The sequence below is a fragment of the Prorops nasuta genome, unplaced genomic scaffold (assembly GCF_024137725.1).
Source record: "Prorops nasuta isolate Cenicafe-Biocafe unplaced genomic scaffold, Cenicafe_Pnas_1.2 PNAS00009, whole genome shotgun sequence".
In the NCBI taxonomy this organism is placed as follows: Eukaryota; Metazoa; Arthropoda; class Insecta; order Hymenoptera; family Bethylidae; genus Prorops; species Prorops nasuta.
The window spans coordinates 601,660-622,713 of record NW_027116806.1 but is presented as its reverse complement, the minus strand read 5'-3'; the positions used below and the strand labels follow the sequence as shown (position 1 = coordinate 622,713).

The window sequence follows — 21,054 nt, the reverse complement described above, 5'->3', positions numbered from 1 at the left end:
TTCAATTAAGGAAAAAAGTACTTATAGACCAATAAATGAAAAAGCATTAAATTATAAAGCATTTCTGAGTAGTCCAGTCATTTCAATAATTGTGACATAATGTTATAACAGTGAATGTGTAAGCGATTGGTGTATATACAACCAAGTTTTATTGTAAATTAGTAATGATGTACGATAATGTTTTGATTGCTACTTTTATAAATTAAAACTAGTTCAAGTAACCTATTATTTATATTTCTTCCCTTATTCCAAATTCTATATACACATAGTACGTAATTGCATATTCTCATATTAGTCATATATTCTTTAAATTACTAACAAAATTACTACAATTTTATATTTGTAGGGCATAACTGTCTCTTGCAATGATTTTTATTATTCGACCAATGTAAGACAAGTTGCATAGGGTTTCTGCTAATGTTTTATTGATCCACCATATCCTTCCACATCTTGTGTGACATTTATTTGGCTCCGTTGCACTATTTTCTTCTAGTCTATAACATATAACATTAATTTTCTAATCATTTATATATACACACAGATCTGATAATACTGCTGATCTGCAATTATTTTTGTAATAGTTGAAATGATTGTTAAACCATTATCTTCTTTAATTTGTAAAATGGACATTTGAATGATACTATTAAAATTTGTCATCTTTTCTGCGAGATATGTTCTCATAATACTTGTGAAAATAAAGTTCTTTAAAACGTATTTGTATACTGCTGAGTTCATCTTGTTTTTGGCATCAAATAGTTCTCCCACTACACGCATAGATATCCATTTTGAATATAGAATACTTATTTCATTACATCTATTATGATGTTGTTAGGATTGATAGAAAGACATATCAATTCTTTGAAAATGATATAATATATATCTAGTAAAAAAATAAATTAAGATTTTAGAACAAATGAATTTCACAAACAAATAGGAGTAACAAAATATGTATCATATATGAGGATGGATATCCAAATGTGAAGTTGGATAATTATTTGAAGCTAAAAACAAAAAGCATTCAGCAGTACATTTAAATGTATTGGAGAACAACATCCTCTCAAATGTAAAGAGAAGATATCCTATGGAAGAGGTGCCAAACATAATAAGCACAATATTCAAGTGTCCATTTTTCAAATTTAACAGAACAATGGTTTACCAATCATCTTAATATTTATAAAATCAGTTAGTTAATGGAATAGCCATATCCAAGTGTATTTAAAAATAGCACAAAAATATTGGTATATGTTGAAAACATGAAAAAGGGATTAACAAGGAAAATAGATGTCATACAAGATGTGGAAAGATGTGGTGGATCAATAAGACATTTGCAGAAACCCTTTGCAATTTGTCTTACATTGATCGAATAATAAAAATCATTGCAACAAATAGTTATGCTCTACAAATATAAAATTATGGTAATTTTATTAGTAAATTAAAGAATATATAACTAATATGAGAATATGTAATTACGTACTATGTGTATATAGAATTTGGATTAAGGAAAGAAATATAAATAATAGGTTAATTGAACTAGTTTTAATTTATAAAAGTAGCAATCAAAACATTATCGTACATCATTACTAATTTACAATAAAACTTGAATGTATATACACCAATCGCTTACACATTCACTGTTATAACATTATGTCTAAATTATTGAAATGACTGGGCTACACAGAAATGCTTTATAATTTAATGCTTTTTCATTTATTGATCTATAAGTACTTTTTTCCTTCATTGAAACACATCAGAAACAGGATTTCACCTGTAACAAAAATAAAATAATCAAAAAGTATATTTCCTTAAAAATTTACAATAATTTTCATGTTTTGTTATTAATTAATACTCATCTGATATGTTTTTTCTTCTCTGTTATTTACTAAAACCCTTTCTTCTTTTCCGCAATCGTTTTCCGAAAATATTATTCTTGTTTACAATTAAAAATTAAGGTTAACCGCGCCATTTGACAGCTAAGGACAAACTCCATTTTGCTACAGTTAAAATTCCCTAGATAAGGAGTCCTTAATGTAAGGAGCTCCTTAAGGACCGACTATGAATACGGCCGTTAGACAATTGGGACGAATGGTTACCCTACGCCATGTTCACCTATAATACCACGCCACACACAGCTACTGATATTGTTTGAAAATCGTACAAACCTCCAAGCCCAGCAAAAATAAAAACTATATCCCTCACTATAACTTCTCTTTGAGAGCCATAGATCCTGAAAACTACGTAGCAGCAATCAATACAACCAAAATTTCCATGCTGCATATCATCCTAAACAAGGTTAACGACCTCAACATGTTCAGTGTCCAGCTAAAACAGCTGAAAAAGGATGTAGGAAACGAAGACCTAGGACAAAACCACATCTATTAGCTTATGGCCATCTCATATTCTACTACAACGTTAATCATCATAGGATTAACCATCTATATAATATGGCGATTTCTTCACAGAAAACCAAAACATAACCCAAAACTCAGGTCAATGCCGGCATTGCCATCCAATGCCATCGTAACGGACGACGTTGCCGCCCCAGCAACAGACGACGCTGCCCCAACGGACATGATTATTGTCACACCTGAGCAAGCGGTAAATTTTCAATACGCCGATTATTGATCACCCACCCTTCTCTTCCAGGGAGGGGGGGAGGGGTGTTACGTACACAGAATAAACATACATAACCCTTACAAACCATAAACATTACATTGTTAATATTATTAATAACATTATCATTTAAAAACATAGTCAGTAAATCAAAACCCATTATAAATATGTTAAAATATCACTAGCCCTATTTTAAAGGAGAAATACTCCTAAAGCGATAAATTCCTAAAGTGTAACACGAACCGCTTGACGCAATTCTTTCACATTGTCGCCAAGGTTAAGTTCCGACACGTGGCCAATGCACTTCGACGACAGTCGAACGTTCTAGAACAATGACGCATTTGACCATCGGGACCCACAAATGTTACCATATAAGGTAATGTTTGACGCTGCACTTTGAGGGTAAGAGCCCCAAATATGCAGCCCCAAAAATCAGTTCCAGTCTACTGTTAAGAGGAACCAGTCGAATCTTTTAGGACCTTCAGTCCTCCTACCTCTTAGACTTTTTTAGGCAATCCTCTGCCTTTTAAGTGCATTACTAACTTGCTCATAACACTTGGATAAGAATTCTATAAAAAGGAGAAATTGTAGTACTTCATAATAAATCTTTATTATACAAAAAATTCTTGAGTTTGACGTGAATCTGCGAGCGAACCACAACTACATTATAAGATCCCACAAAAAACAAGCTTCGCTTGTAAAAAAAGGATGGCAAGTGCATAAGTCGTATCTAACATAATATAGTAATATAAAATATTTTAATTAAAAAAAATAGTGAAATCCAAATGCTAGGCAAGTATAAATTATTGTTACCATGATTGAAATATAAAATTTGGAAAAAGGAAAATAGTAACACAAAAATTACTTGCCGGTGGTCCGTTGTATGCAATCGTATTAAATAGCCACATTTTTAACTTATGAGAAGCAACGCTTATATTGCAACATAGCGACTTACACATGAATATTACGGGCTCGGTAAGTAATTTTTGTGTTACTATTTTCCTTTTTCCAAATTTTAACTTTCATCATGGATACAATAATTTATACTTACCTAGCATTTGGATTTCACTATTTTTTTTAAATAAAATATTTTATATTACTATATTATGTTAGATACGACTTATGTACTTGCCGTCCTTTTTATACAAGCGAAGCTTGTTTTTTGTGGGATTCTTAATTGCAACAATACTTATTCAATGGAAGCGCAGCGTTTTCCGTTTGAAAATATATCAATTTCCTAAAATTAATGAACATTTTGAGATGGTAGTGGTTCTCATTCTGTCGCCGTTTGGTCTGCTAGCTTCAGCTTGATAAGTAGATTTATTCCCACACGTTGGCCTCCTTTCCTTTGAAGTAGACTAACTTTAACGCCTGTCGATGGGAACAACACGCGGTGTGTAGACTGTCACGGCGGACCATTTTCACGGCATGTGACGCGTGAAGTCGCATTCAAATTTTTCTTCAAAGACTCGAAAATGGGATTGAAAATAGACGAGCGGCGTGAGAAGTAGCGCGCCAGAGCATTCTCACAGCGTGTGGCGCGTAACGCCACACGCCGTGTAATGGCACCTTAAGACAGTTAATTACGTGTGAACATTACGAGTCAGGAAAGTAACTTTTTTGTGTTACTATTTTTTTCGAAATTCCAACTTTTGCTACGATAAAAATATATACTTGCATAACATTTGGATTTTACTAATTATTTTAATTAGAATATTTTATTTTACTTTGTTGTTTACGCTGATGATTTATGTAATTGCCGCCTTCTTTACAAGCGAAGCTTGTTTTATGTTTAAACGTATACAATAAATCAGTACCCGGCCCTAGATCTTATGAAATGTTTTAAGGGGAATACACTTTCTATCACGTGTATAAATATGATTGATGCGAGGAGATATTGGTGCACGCATATAATCAGAATGAAAGAACTCCAAGGGAAAGAGGAAATTTCATATTGCTATGAATGTTTTGAATAATTATTTTGTGTACATTATATCAGGGCTTGGAGTTTTCTGCATATTTACGCCAGTTTCCGAAGTGATACTAAAATACCACCTAACACTATTGCACCCATAACTCATTGTAAAACGACAGCGAGAAAAATATCCGAAATCAAGGTACGGCTAAACGAAAAGGTCATAAGAATGGTGCCTCAGGAAATACTTGTGATGATTAAATTAATTTGATTTACGTAATGATAATTTTTTATAAGCATCAAACAAATTATTCGAAGCACTCAATAAGTTTCCATATCACTAGTAGGTACTATTGCAGATATTTTTTTTAAGTGTAATAAGCTTATTAGGAATACTAATCTAAAAAAAACACACATTGGCAATAATACCTCTTAGATGATGTGAAGACCTTGTGAATGTTTAATACAAAATAATATTATGTAAAACAAATTAATATAATCATCACAAATATCTCCTGTGGCACCACTCTTATAACCCTTTTTGCAGCCGTACCTGAATTTCAGGTAATTGTCTGGCGGTCGCTTTAAAATGCGTCACGGGTGTGTACTGTATCTGTTTCTGTATTTTATTTTTAATTTTAGGTACATGAACTTTTTTGCAGGTTTATACTTATTCTGTAAAATACACGTTTATCTATTATAATGAATTAACTTTTAAATACGTCTCACCTTTTGAAACGACGGTATTGGGTAAAACCTTGCCGTCGTATAGTATTGAACAGATAGCCAATTTTTCGTGTGACCTCTAAGCAGTCTTCGTAACGAATGAATCTCGTCACCTTCGTGACGGTTCGGATCAAACCCGATCTCGCTCGTGTAGACTCGCCTAGTTCGAGAGTTGATCGCAACCCCACCTTCTTGGCGATTTCTTATTCTATCATCATAATGCTGTCTGTATTATCAACAGCGCAACGTACCAAGGTGCAATAGTGGTGGGAGATATTTCAACATTGCTCTCGGATAATGGTCAAGATCAGTAGAAAGTTCGGAGTCTTAATATAATGTAAACACAATAATTAATTAATTCAATCGAAGCAATATGAAATTTCCTCGTTCTCCTGAAGTTCTTTCGTTCTGACTGTACAGTCACCGCCACTAATGGCTTGTCAGATTATATTGACGCATTTAGGAACCATACCTAAACCATACATATTTCCCCGACTGAAGCAATCCTAACGTTTAGTAACTGGAAAGAGGAGGAGAGGGGCATATTACGTGGTATGATAGGCTATCCTTGTTTTAAATGCCTTAAAATGAAAGAGAGAGTCTTATACCGTTGACAAAGGTTTCATCCAGGCCTTCGTCGCTTATTTTCCTATCTCGGACGTCGCCATTGTTCTTCCCTCTCTAACGCATGCAATTCTATTTGCGTCTTCGTCTCGAATAATTATACCACTACTTGATTTTGTGGTAAGTCTATACCACTGAACTTATCTGTGAGAGTGTGCGAAAAGTGCAGTACTATCAGGCTGATAGTACGGTTTTTTATTCAAACCAGTGTTAATATAAATTGTTAAGTGATTGTTATGTGTTTGAATATATTGATTAGTTTTACTGAAGTTATACAAGTTTTAATTACTTTTCTGGATAATCAAAGGAAACCGGTATAATAAATTTTTTACATTTTTAAAAGCTTGTATTCTATGAAGGATAAATGTAATGTAATATTAATGTAATATAATATTATATTACAATTATCCTTCATAGAATACAAGCTTTTAGAAATGTAAAAAATTTATTATACCGGTTTCCTTTGATTATCCAGAAAAGTAATTAAAAATTGTATAACTTCAGTAAAACTAATCAATATATTCTAACACATAACAATCACTTAACAATTTATATTAACACTGGTTTGAATACAAAACCGTACTATCAGCCTGACAGTACAGCAATTTTCGCACATTCTCACAGATAAGTTCAGTGGTATAGACTTACCACAAAATAAAGCAGGGGCGTAATTATTCGAGACAAAGACGCAAATTGAATTCCATACGTTAGAGAGGGAAGAACAATGGCGACGTCCGAGATAGGAAAATAAGCGACGAAGGCCTGGATGAAATCGCTTTCAATGGTTGTAACGTCACGTTTCGCGGCTCGGCCTCGAACAGTGTTTTCACTCCAGGAGATTTCCTAAAAAGAGTATTTATTAAGCGCTGTTCGGCCTTGGTTTGCCAGGGGAGGGCAGGGACCAGAAACGGACGACAAGACACACGGAGGTGTGTTTGTCAGGGAATATTAAATAAAGTCTCGTTACAATTTTTAATATATAAAAATCACAATTTTATTTCCGCAAACAATATGAAATCATACATGAGTTTTATGTTCCCATTTAACTTAATTTAGTCGATTATAATTTTCCGATGATATGGTATTGGACGCAAATTCGCTGGAAATTCTCTAAATGTACCTCCGCGGTTGGCCGGCTGGAGACTCGTCTCATGCGTGGACCAAGACGCTTTGTAAATTTTACTTAAAATAACGGGGAAACGGCTAGCAAGGTTGCCAAGTCCGCCATCTTGAATAGTACTACGCTCTATAGTAAGTGAATTTTGATATAAGGAATGCAGACTGCACAAAGTATACTGCCAGCGGAAATACATCAGTAGCCATCTTAAATGCAGAACGTAATATATCAAAAATTATATATAGTATATTCACAGCCTGTCACCGTGAACGGCGTGAACGAAGACAAATGTTAGTATACGGAAAAATAAAGTGTAATAAAGAAATAAGGAGTAGTGACAGCTTTGATCTATCTGACAGCTGATGTACTTATGGTATAAGTGAATAAATAAAATAAAAATGCTTTTCCTAAATTGATTTTTAATTTTGATAAAATGGTCAAATGTAGCCATTAATTAATTAGATTTGGTAATAAATACAAAAAATGCGTTTTATTATAACAAATGAGTTGAGGTAAAATAAACTCAATGTTTTTATATTAATCTGTTAACAAATGCATTTTTTTATTTATTATTGAGTCCAATAAATTAATGGTTATTAAAAAAAAAATTCCTTGTAATGAAAAAAAAATGAAAAAATTTTAAACTTCACCAAGACTCGAACACGAGCCCACCGCATGACAAACGGCAACCTTACCGCCTGCGCTACAGCGCTCACCTGATGTACCAAGAGCAAAACAGCCTTTTAAAGACTGACTACAATTCTTTCACTAACTCGTCATAAACGATCAAGAATTAGCTGTAATAATAAATACATTTATCTACATAGCATTATTGTACTAAATTTATTGTTTTTAATTTGAAGCATACATTTTGCATGAAGATATGATAATTTAAGGGTAACCATTCAGTACTCTATATACAAAACTATTCATATGCTCAACTATCATAAATTAATTAATATTATAATATTTGTTATATGTAGTCGAATAACTATGATAAACCAGCATATGAATAGTTTTGTATTTAGAGTATTGCATGAACACCCTTAAAGTATCGTATCTTCATGTAAAATGTATGCTTCAAATTAAAAACATAATAAATTTAGTGCAATAATGCTGTGGAGATAAATGTATTTATTATTGCAGCTAATTTTTGATCGTTTATGACGAGTTAGTGAAAGAATTGTAGTCAGTCTTTAAAAGGCTGTTTTGCTCTTGGTACATCAGGTGAGCGCTGTAGCGCAGGCGGTAAGGTTGCCGTTTGTCATTCGGTGGGCTCGTGTTCGAGTCTTGGTGAAGTTTAAAATTTTTTCATTTTTTTTTCAATACAAGTAATTTTTTTTTTAATAACCATTAATTTATTGGACTCAATAATAAATAAAAAAATGCATTTGTTAACAGATTAATATAAAAACATTGAGTTTATTTTACCTCAACTCATTTGTTATAATAAAACGCATTTTCTGTATTTATTACCAAATCTAATTAATTAATGGCTACATTTGACCATTTTATCGATATTAAAAATCAATTTAGGAAAAGCATTTTTATTTGCTTTGAGTTTTTAGGTAAACGCAGCACCACTTCACTCGGATGACACGTAAAAATGTCACGGTTACCGGTAGTCGCTCTTCTTCTGACGCCAATGTTGCCTGAAGTCCAAATCACACCTATGCTCTCCAGGCATAGTTGTGTTTGTACCGCTTCCCTTTAAATTTTCTATACTGCTGCTGGCTAGCGCTTATCTTCATTTTTGTTGCTAAAAGCTTGATTCTGGCATCACTGCCGTGTGGAACTATTAGTTTGATAATAAAAGCAGAGGCTTAATTTTAAGAGATTGCAACATATAGTAATTAATATAGATACAATTGTAAAAAGAAAACAAAAATTTTATTTTACATATATTAACTTTAAATAAAATCCCACAAAGTACTGTAAAATATCTAACATGTTATATTATATATCTAATCTGTCAGCTTCTTTATTTTAATATTCATCTCAATTATCACAGTTTGATCCTCAGCGATGACACAGTAACCACATTATGGTGAATCTATTCTTTTTTTTTAATGTTCGATCCACATAGCTTCATCCTCAGCAGTGATACAGTAAACACACGTACATTACTATAATTTAATCTGAAACAAAATCCCACAAAGTACTATAAAACATCTTACATTTTATATTATATATCTATTCTGTCATTTTCTTTATTTATTATTGCATTTACCTAAATTGCTGACTCATTTATTTTAATATCTGTCTCAATTAACACAGTTTGATCCTCATCAGCGATGACACAGAAATAACAGTATGGTGAATCTATTCTTTTTGTTTTAATGTTCAATCCACATAGCTCCATTCTCAGCATTGACATAGTAAACACTTTACAATAATTTAATCTGAAACAAAATCCCAAAAAGTACTATATAAAATCTTACATTTGAAATTACAAATGTAATCTGTCAGCTTCTTTATTTGTATCGTATTTACCCAATGTGTTGACTTGTTTATTTTAATATTCATCTCAATTAACACAGTTTGATCCTCAGCGATGACACAGTAACCATAATATGGTGAATCTATTCCTTTCATTTTAATGTTCAATCCACATAGCTCCATCCTCAGTAGTGACATAGTAAACACATTACTATAATTTAATCTGAAATAAAATCCCAGAAAGTACTATAAAATATCTTACATTTATATTATATATCTAATTTGTTAGCTTCTTTATTTATTATTGTATTTACCCAGTTTTTTCACTCATTTATTTTATTATCCGTCTCAATTAACATAGTTTGAATCTCAACGATGACACAATAACCACATTATGTTTAGTCTATTCCTTTATTTTAATTTTGAAAATCCGCACAGCTCCATCCTCAGCACAGTGACATAGTAAACACATTACTATAATTTAATCTGAAATAAAATCCCACAAAGTACCACAAAATATTTATATCTTACATTTTATATTATAAACTTTATTGTTATACTTATCTAAAATGTTCAGTCCTTTATATACTTTTAAAAATTATTTTTTTGTACATTTTACAAATTTCGTCACTTTATTTATTCACTTATACCATCAGTATATCAGCTGTCAGTAAGATTAAAACTGTCACTTTATTTCTTTATATTACTTTATAACTTGCGGTATGTATATTGTATGTACGATACAATAATACTAACATTTGTCTTGGCTCACGGACCATGCATTATGTATTTTGAAATTAGTAATTAGAAATATCTATATTGCGGTCCCTCTACAGTCTCTACCCTCTGACGTATTTCCGCCGACCAGTAGTATCAGCAGCGACTATAGCGTAGTACCCAAAATAGTACTACGCTATAGGATATGTCGCTTTTGGGTACTACGGTAGTACCGAAAGTACTACACTTGGCAACCTTGACGGCTAGGGCAAGGAGATTCGAACGGGCTCGCGTCGGGAAAACTTCGAGAAGGCTCTGGATCGCCTTTCTCCGACGAGGGACTACACCCCGTCCTACAAGGTATTCCTAGAATGCAGGAGATCCCTACGCGATTCGCGACTCGTTAAACATTAACCTATTGCTCTTAGAACCGTTCACGAAAATGTAACCGAACAAAGAATAAACGTCCGACTTAAGTAGTCCTCCGCGAGTTGAGGAATTAACATTTAATCGAACGTAAGCCGACTACTTGATGCCGGACGGAGGTCGAGGAACAAAAAAGAATAAACAAAAAGACAATCAAAAAGAAGTCCTAATTCCTCCTACAGAGAAATCAGGTTTACCTGGGAACTAATGCTACTTAGGCCATAGAAAAGAGTCTAGAATGCTGCATGTCTCAGTGCGTGTCCTCTACCACCAGGTCGACTGCTACATCTCGTGCTATGCTCCTAATTTCTGCTTGACACTTAGGCACTAACTACGCACTACTATACCCAGGAAAATAACTACAGGGAAATATATATGCCCTTACCGTATATGCAACGGGAAACAAATTTACATATTAGGAAAAACAAAATAAAGACTGCACACACGTCTTAACCAGACGAAACCCAAATTTGGTGTGTCTCAGGCGACCACAGCACGCAAGCTGATCAGATCGGCGCATGTGCGAATAGATCGGCTATCGACCCGCGATTTAGCGTAATACGAGCAATTATCGCGAGTACAGGCAGGTGGCGCTTCACCCTCCCCTTTACGGTGACTAGTGTGTAACAAACAATATTCGAATTTTTCTGTGACGAATACAATGCCTCGTCACAATGATATAAGATTTTCTCTTTCACTTTAAGGCATTTAAAAAAAGGATAGCCTATCATACCACGTAATATGCCCCTCTCCTCCTCTTTCCAGTCACTAAACGTAAGGACTGCTTCACGCGGGGAAAAATGTATGGTGGAGGTATGGTTCCTAAACGCATCAATCGAATCTTACACACCATTAGTGCCAGTGACTGTACGCGTGCGCGAATATCTCTCCACAGCAGTCGTATTCATACAAGATATCTATATAGAAAGTATATTCCTTTTAAAAAATTTGATAGGTCATTGAGCCGGGTATCAATAATATAAGCATGAGTTCACATAATTTAAGCATTATTTATTCTGACTACACTTAATGATGTTTCAAAATGCCTAAATGCTTAACAGCTTATGTGCAATAGAAAATGTTCTTTACTGTAAACAAATAATTTTGGAGATCACCAATTTGGCAGCTATGTTTCGTTAGTTTTTTGCAACATTCACACTCTAAGGGGAAGGTGTATTGTATACGTTTAAAAATATGGCGTTCAAAGGTAATGCCAACTCGTTTTCAAACAATTTTATCTTGACAAGCTTGAGAAAGTCGGGCAAAGTACACCTCCCAAAACTTTTACTATCAAGTGGATTACTACCTGGGAGATTCGTTTTTATACATAAACTGTTTTTCAGTTAGTTCAGAAGAGCTCCTTACAGAATTTTAAGCGTCTAAGTATTCATTAGAATCATATAATAAATTACTAATGTCACATTATACTTGTCAACCTATTTTTTTATATTTACCTACCCGATTCAAATCTATTACAACTTTAACGAAAACGAAAACGATGATTTTATGTTAAAAATCTAATCTCGTTATCTTTGATTATTGGGCTAGCACTCGATTTTCCTAGCAACCGCCAGAAAAACGATTTCTTCCTCTCGTTATCTGTCTTCTCTCGACGGTTTGAAAAAAAATATATTGTATTTTTATGTTTCGAATTTTATGTTTAATTTATAGAGGGTCGGAAAACGAATATATTGTCTCAACTTTTAATCGGCCTTTCTATGTAATTAATCTATGGTATTAAGTATTTTTCAACCAATTTTCTAAGGGTCATAAATCGCCTCAATTTCCGGCCTTCTAAAGGTTAATAATATATTTTCTGAAAAAGCACAAATTAGAAATATAAAAAAAATCCTCTGGTATTCATGCACTCTCATGTGTAATAACATATACAATTATTAATTATAATAGCAAGAAATTATGCTCACTTTTGATACGAAGCTTGTTGGATCAACGTAGCCCGGAATACCATAAATAGAGTTGTCTTCTATATCCTGTAAAAATTACCATACTTAATAAGTTTTCTTTTTTAAATATAAGAATAATAAGTTCAGCATTCACATACCAATCCCATTCGTCTAATTATTTCTTGGTTGACTGCATGACTTAATTTAATTTTCTTATATAATGGATGTCGCTCGTAATAAGAAACAAGTTCTACTAAACTTTCAAATTGAGCTTGACCTATAGTATATAGACGCCCTTCGAGCTTAATCCTACAATGTTTTATATTTTTGTCTGCCCTGGAGAATATTTTTAAAAAAGCTTATAAATAATATAAATGTATTTTAATTTAACATAAATAATACAAATAGTAATTACCGAAATGATATCGCATAAGTATTGATTTCTTTTTCACTAGGCCGTACCAAAAATGCTCCGTCAGAAGGAATTCGCTTTATCATTTCTTCAGCCAAAGCACGTGTGCATTCAGCATGCCACCATTCTTTGCTTTCATGTTTATTGGGTTGAGGCACTGGTTCTCGAAGAGTGATTAAAAACTCCTAAAATTAATGATAACGTATAAGAATAATGTAAAATTAAATTTTCATTCCAGTATTTTATTTACATAGAGAAATGACAGAATTTTATATTTACTTGACTTCTAAGGGGGTGATTCCGATAATGCGTAATTAAGCTATATAAGCTATCGAAGCAATTTGTATCAATAAGGTGATACAGAGTTTGTCCCATTTCTTGTTTAAGCTTTATACGACAGTGATTTACTTTGCCTTTTCGCCAAAATGAAAGACAATAATCCCCTACAAACGTCACGCACTGTCTGACTAAAAATGTGCCGTCACCAAGATGAGAATATTGTCGAAGTAATTCCTCAGCTTCTTCTCTACCTCTAGCTAACTTTCCATGAAACCATTTTTCGCCAAAGTGTAACTCTTCATTTGGTACATCCTTTTTGCAGAAATAAAGATATATATATAAACGTTTATATCGAGACCTAACGATAATGTGAATATAAATAGAATAACTGTTACTTAAAATTTACATACATCACCCGGTTTCTTAATTTGACCTTCATCTTCATCATCTTCTTGCTCTGTTTCCTGAGATCTTGAAAAAGTATCTGTATAAAATAGCTTTTGTTGTGTTAATACAAAGAAATGTGGATTCCACTCTTTGTCAACAGGATCTTCGAGATAAAGAATACCGTTCTTTACTGTATTCCTTAAATCCATTTCTTGTTTACTGTCGTCATTATGAATGACAAATGAGGTTTCGTCTACCCCTTCTGGAAGCTTTTTATGTTTTAATATGAATTTTTTGCGTAATGAATAGGGCGACGGTAAACAAACTTCATTCTTGTCAATAGGCTGGGTCAGTAAAATATCTCCAAAAACTTCTTGCAAAGCAGTAGCCATTTTACGTTGTTGAGGCAAAGTACAATTATCCTCAATTGATAAAATCACAGGGTATCTAAAACATACAAAACAAATTAAATTATGTTGATTTTAATATTTTTTAACTTATCATTATTTATAAGCGAGAACAATTACTCAGAAGTAATGAAAGCATGCTCTTTAATTGTCTTAATGACATCTATGAACTTTATTTTAGTAGTTAACGTATGTCCATGAAAAATAAAAGGCATTCCATCTGGTCCATCCCAACAGTCCAATTCTATACACCTACACCCGGCTCTTAATGCACGTACATATGCTTGACAGCTACTTTCACTGCTTATTTGATCTCCCATTAAATATCTGAAATTAATTAAATATATCATAAATCAATTTATTGCATTACTTGAATGATGTTTCAAACCTGATATTTCACCATTTTCTTGTCTTATTCAAATTAATTAACGAGTTAATATAAACATGTAATTACTAACGTATTATGTGAGGAAGCTATATAATAATGTGATAATGGCTGTGTCATATCGTGAGTTATTTGATTAAACTTTTGATTCCAAATCTCATTTTGTTTGGAGAATAAATAATCGATAAATTCAGACATTGTAAAATAAGGCTCTTGTACATCCCTTTGAATATCCTGAAGATAGTTTCTTATAAATCGAGAAGTCTCAAGTTCATCATGTCCCATATTGTCGCATTGTTCAGTTATTAAAAAATTTTGAAATTCCTGAAGAGTTACAGTAGGAATTAATTTCGGAGAATTTAACAGTTTATTCCATTCAGTGATGTTCTGTAACAAATATATCAAAATATTAAATTACAATTTTTTTTTCAAAGATTGTCAAATACTTAGTTATTACTAGTTATAAACTCAATATATTTCTTACACTTTGATCAAACATAAGCTTCTGATATAAACCAATAAAATCATCGAAACCAATTTCACCTCTATTACGGGTATCCACTTCTTGGAAAAGCTCTCTCAGTTTATTCATAGGAAGTTTATAATTTATTCTGGGTAAAAAAGATTTCATATCTTTTAACGTGACCCTATAATTTAATAAAACATATGCATTAAATATTATAAACCAGATACAAATAAAAAACTTAAAGAAACCCGCATTAGCCCTGATGAAAATTGAACTTTAATGGCATTAAATAGAAAACAGGGTATAACGAAACGACCGTCTTTTCTCGTAAATGGAGGTTCCAGGTGACAACTTGAATGCAAGTGTACAAATTTGTTCGAATTGTTCATGGGTTTTAAAAGTTATTTCCATTTAAAAATCATTCTTTTTGGTCCTTTTCAAACGACTTTAACTGCACAATGGAAAGTGGAGAAAGTGAAAAAACAATTGATGAACACCCTGCTAGAATGTAAAAATTATCGATCGCACACGATAATACATTTGCTATTTATTTCTATAATCTGGCTATTAGATTAATTTCAAAATAGCAAAATCCTTTTCATTACAATTCCAATTCAATTCAGTAAAAGTATCATTGACTGAATTGATGAATAGGGTGAGAAGACGCAATGAAAAGGAAAGTATTATATGCTAAAATGTCGCGCGAACGCACTGATAATTTAATAGGGAACACATGAGGGCATTTTTTTCTACAATCGAAGGTAAAGAGAATAATTTAAATTCAATTCATTAATGATAGAAAAAATTAAACTCACCCATTTAATGTTCTCCAAGTTGCTTAAAATTGAAGTTTTTAAGAAAGCTTCAAACTGGCTCCTCGATGATTTCCAGAAAGCACACTATCACTGATTTTGCATTTAAACACTCGTGAATTTAAACAAATTAGGTATTAACCTACCTTTCTTCAAAACACCAGTTAATTTGACAGTTTGAACTGTTTGAAGTAGGCTGATTAAGAGTGATCGAAACGAATGATTGATTATTCTTTCTCTCTGTGTCTCTCTCTTCAGCCTAGTTCAAACAATTCAATTTGTTAAATTAACTGGTGTTTTGAAGAAACGTAGGTTAATACCTAATTTGTTTAAATTCACGAGTGTTTAAATGCAAAATCAGTGATAGTGTGCTTTCTGGAAATCATCGAGGAATCAGTTTGAAGCTGTTTGAAGCTTTTTCGAAAACTTCGATTTAAAAGAACTAAAAGAACATTGAATGTGTGAATTTAGTTTTCTCTATCATCAATCTATTGATTTTGAATCATTCTCTTTAGCTTCGTTAGTAGAAGGAGAATGCCCTCATGCATTGTCTATTATATTATCATTGCGCTCGCGCGCGCGACGTATTAGCTTTTGATGCTTTCCTTTGCATTGCGTCAACTCGCTCTTTCCATCAATTCAGTCAATGATGCTTGTACTGAATTGAACTGGAATTGTAATGAAAAGAATTTTGCTATTTCTTTCTTTAATCTAATAGCTAGATTAAAGAAATAAATAGCAGATATATTATGGTGTGCGATCGATAATTTTTACATTCTAGTGGGGTGCTCATCAATTGTTTTTCACTTTCTCCACTTTCCATTATGCAGTTAAAGTCGTTCGAAAAGGACAGAAAAAGGGTGCTATTTAAATAGAAATTACTTTTGAAACCCTTGAATGATTTGAACAAAATTTTACAAGTGCACACGGATTATCACCCCGAACCTCCAATTACGAGAAAAGGTGGCGTTTTGTTACACCCCGTATACTATACTATACATCTTAAAAAGGAAACCCGTGTAAAACTACTTTTTTAGAATATTTATGTTATTGTTTAAGAATTTTGTTTAACATTAGAGAATATATTCACAAAATATCAAACAACAACAAAATTCTAAGCGTTTTTATGAAGTCTTCAGAGTCATGCTTTTGAAATGTACTGAGTATCGGTATAAAAGCTAACCCGTTTCGTCCGAGAATGTCACTCACCGCATGCACCGGTCTTGCACCGCTCATAACTAATGCTGCAAGCGTTAGTATAAATTGAGAAGTTCATGTTTTTAAAGATTGTAACCTGCCCTTTTCGATGTTACTATCGAAATTGCAAAAAATATTGTTAACTATGAATAATCGTCGTTTAAACACAAAAAATATGATTTTTCCACTCTTTTTTTTAAGTTGAATTTTTAAAGACTTTCCCTTTAGCAATCGACTTGGAACCTTTTTAACCGGTGGAATAAATGTCTAAAGTTAAAGAATGCATTATTCAACAATTAATTTTTCGCTTCGGTAATTTCAAAAAAACCTCCCAAACAGTAAAAATTTTGCCAATACTTTTATGAATTGCTTCATCATAAATGAGGAACTTGTCAGCAGAGTGATAAGAGGAAAAAGATCTTAAAATCTTATAAAAAATATGTCTGAATTTTTTCAACGGGATTCGATTAATTTTTTGTTTCGCTAATGACACAATTTTTACAAAACCGAACAATTGCTCAAATCCCTTTAAAAACATCCTTATATATTTTTCAGCTAATTTTGAGAACATTTTATTCTTGTCCATTTTTTCTTAAAATAAAACGCATCTATCGTCTGTTTGCTGTAAATACTATCCACGTTGCCAGCTATCACCATCGTGGAGATCGACGAATTTAGATAGGTTCTTTCGCTTTTTTTTTATAGATTATAGTAAATTTATATATATTTTTTTCATGAACTTTTCGCACTTTTTACCATTTCTATTTTTTAATCATATTTTATTAAGTTTTTACTCCTCCAGAATGCAGCTTCAAAAAACAATGTAGGCAATAGTATCTGTGGTACCCGCACACCGTATTAATAAATTTACTTCAGGTTCTTTGTATTACTTTAATTACTTTATTAATCAACTTGTACATATCGTGATCCTAACACTCAACACAACTTAACACAACTGGTCCATAATGTTCCCCTCATTCGCCCGCTGTTTCCCTTGTTCCTCCGTTCCATCCGTTCCGCGCTCCTTGCTCTCATCCACCTATTTATTCTCTTCACCGTTAAGGTGACACCTCTTGGCCTGTTCCCATAGTATCTATCGCAACTGACACAAAACCTGCTGGTCCTTTGACAACATCGTTTATAGCTACATACTGATCTGAATCGTGATTCATGCTTAAGCGATTTGAAATCACTCAGTTTCAAATGCGATAAAAATTTCTATTCACTTCCTTATAAAAACCTTTTGGTTTTCATGAGAGTTTTTTTATCTTTGTTACAGATCATCCAGATTGTAACAGACTTTGTTACAGATGCCTCGATTAATCGCAAAAACATTTTAAATGGCCACTTTTTGGAAGTTGTACTAAGTGAAGCGCTTTTTGCATCTAAAATCGTGCAAGTCGACTCCTCTCATATACTTATTGTATAAGGCGAAGGCAAAAGGAAATCCTATTTCTATTCTATGACAATGATTTCGTGAGTATCCTTTCATAGGCTGGATAAGACTAACACAAGCAACGCTGTTGATAAAATAGAAACCGGTTTTGAGTCAATGATACTAATATAATTCATATTACTATTCTTGCCATGGTTTTGAAACATTCTCGCGAAGCATATTTTTCAAAAACATGCTTTTCCTTCATTCGGTCTTTACGAACAATACCTGACGTTCATATACCGCATTCGTTCAAATGAATAACTAACTTTGGACTAGTAAAACAGTTATCAAAATAAAGATGAGAATCAGATAATTTATATTTTGAAAGGGCCATTAGAAGTTGATAGAACATTTGTAAAACTACCCGAGAGCCAAGTGGACACGAGGATAAATTTATTCCAACACTTGTATCATTTTTAACACAATAAATATCTAAGCTGAAAATATATCAGTTCGCTCCACACAATTCCTAGGCCTTTATGCTATATCTATCGGGTTTGCAAGGTAAATACTGCTTTAAGGGGGTTGTCGCAATATATCGTTTTCTTAAGAATTATTTGAAAAAATTAATATTGGTTTATTTCATTAATATCTACCCCATATTAAAATTTCAAGAAGGTAGGCTTCATAGTTTTTGAGAAAAAAATTCATAAAGTTATACGCTTATACATTGCATCTTATGGACAAACCGTTGTGAAAGTTAGAGTTTCATTAATAATAGCAAAAGTTTTCTTATCATTTGTTTCAAAAATCGACATTATGTTGAGAAAGTTGAGTAGAATAACATGTTTCAAAATGGAAACATGTGCCTTCATAGTTTGCGAGATATGTCCTTCGAAAGAGTGCCCTTTGGTAAAATTATCATCGTGCGTAAGACATAGGTGGGAAGTCAGAACGGTGACTTGGCAACGCCGTACGTTCGAAATATCAGCGCGAATATCATACATTTTGAATGTACATTAAGAGTATAATACATAATAACTTAAGAAAAAGAATGAATAAAATCTTATAATTTTCTAAAATTGAAAATGGATAAAGGATAACAATAAATTAATAATAATAAATGGTAAATTTGGTTTGGATATTACTAACTACTAACAGCCTGTTCGTAAGGCTAGGTAAAAATGCAACGTTGCCAAACCGCTGTACTCTCCTATATAAATTAGTGTACGTTTGCACAGACAAGGCGGATCTGTGTGTGCGTGTACAATCCCTACCAAAAATTTTGTTTCGAAGAAAGAAGTAGGAGCATAAGAATACGATTACCGCTGGCGGCATAATTTTTTATGCGGCAGTACCACGACAACCCCCTTAAGCATGTACGCCCAAAATATCTGTTCCTCATCTCATCCACGGAAAAAGCGGTTAAGAAAAAACCAAATTGCTAAAAATTTTTTTTTTTTTAATAAATTCACAATTTTGCGAACTTTACAGGCTTTGTCATCATCTTTTATCAAGATATTAAGAATATTTTATTTCCAATTTTATCTCAATAAACCTATCGCGAGTCATCACTGTAGAAACTGCAGAGTACATGACGAGAGGATCTTTTTCCCCATACTCTCTCTGATTATTTCAAATGTTGAATGATGACAGTAACAATATCACTACGAAAGTTTCGAGTTCTTCTACAGATAAATTGAATTCGTTTTCTTTACAAGCTTCAACGATATAATTGATTATTTCTAAAGAGAAAAAAGCTCAAATAGCTGTGCAGGTGATATCGAGGATATTTTTCTTTGTATTTCAGTACTTAAAAGTAATTCGTCGTCCAATTCGCCAAAGCAATCTTTTTCTCCATCATTCCATGAAAATTCATGATTTGGTTCTAACTTTTTTTGAATTTCTGTATAATTTTGAATAACAGATTTGTATGATACATTTGGAAATTAAATGTTCAACTCAGAATTTTCATAATCTGAATCAAAATCTTCATCGGAACCTGAGTTATTTGTATCAAGTAATACTAGATATTCATCACCATCCGAATTTTCATCTTGGGTTGATTCAGACTCGTTATTTTTAGATGTTGTTGCTGCTTTCCGTTTGGAAATTTTCATAGTATTGCCATAGATTATCGTAGATCGGAATAGAAATAAGACCGCAGATAGAATAACGAACAAAAGTAGTTAGGCTCAAATTCCAAAAAATGGAAATTTCTTTATCATAAATATAGAAAGAATTTGGCCTGCAATGAACTCTTTAGCACGAAATATGCGAACAGATTCAAATTTCGATGAATGTAAAGACAAATGAAACTTACGAATGTTTCCGTTGAAAATCGTGTTGAACAAAAAAAATTGTTCCGTTGAAGATGAGAAACATAGTAGTGTGGCTAAGGGGATTCTGGGACCGGGTGGCGAGGGGGTCAGGGTTCCGCGGGGGGAAGGGAAGTAGGGGAATTGCCCCACTCCTCGGCTGAGACCGGATGGCGAGGGGGTCAGGGTTCCGCGGGGGGAGGGGAAGTAGGGGCATTGCCCCCACTCCTCGGCGGAACTCCGGTTGTGCGCATTGTTTTTGTAGTTGAGATTGTATCCCCCCTGACGTTAAACTCCTTTGGTGGGGGGTACACATGTGACCTCCCCCCTCTTACGTTAAGCCCGCGCGAACAACTTCTTTTAAGGGGAATAGTGTAGACGCTTTAGAGAAAGAGAAAGAGAAAGAGAGAGAAAGAGAGAGAGAGAGAGAGAGAGCACTCGTAGAGAGCGATCCAGTGTTCGTTCCCCCTTATTTTTTTTTCGTAAGGTAGAAAAAAAGGGAGTATAATTTTTTTTAATTAGAATTTATTGAAGT

General features: G+C 33.1%; 1 protein-coding gene across 5 annotated transcripts in view; it reads right to left on the bottom strand.

Annotated features, from left to right (window-relative positions):
* Nucleotides 1–21,054, bottom strand: part of sl (small wing phospholipase C gamma 1) — a 467,203-nt gene that overhangs the window by 222,595 nt on the left and 223,554 nt on the right. For 4 of the 5 annotated variants that reach the window (XR_010823023.1, XM_066731397.1, XM_066731396.1 and 1 more), the window contains exons 5-12: nucleotides 14,833–14,995; nucleotides 14,422–14,735; nucleotides 14,084–14,290; nucleotides 13,580–14,003; nucleotides 13,170–13,481; nucleotides 12,894–13,075; nucleotides 12,637–12,814; nucleotides 12,500–12,565 (exon numbers count right to left, since the gene is read on the bottom strand). Coding sequence is in view for 4 of the 5 variants with exons in the window: in XM_066731397.1 (XP_066587494.1) it covers nucleotides 12,500–12,565; nucleotides 12,637–12,814; nucleotides 12,894–13,075; nucleotides 13,170–13,481; nucleotides 13,580–14,003; nucleotides 14,084–14,290; nucleotides 14,422–14,735; nucleotides 14,833–14,995 (1,846 nt within the window). In the remaining variant the exon portion in view is untranslated. The remainder of the gene's footprint in view (nucleotides 1–12,499; nucleotides 12,566–12,636; nucleotides 12,815–12,893; nucleotides 13,076–13,169; nucleotides 13,482–13,579; nucleotides 14,004–14,083; nucleotides 14,291–14,421; nucleotides 14,736–14,832; nucleotides 14,996–21,054) is intronic. The other variant, XM_066731398.1, reaches the window with a different exon arrangement.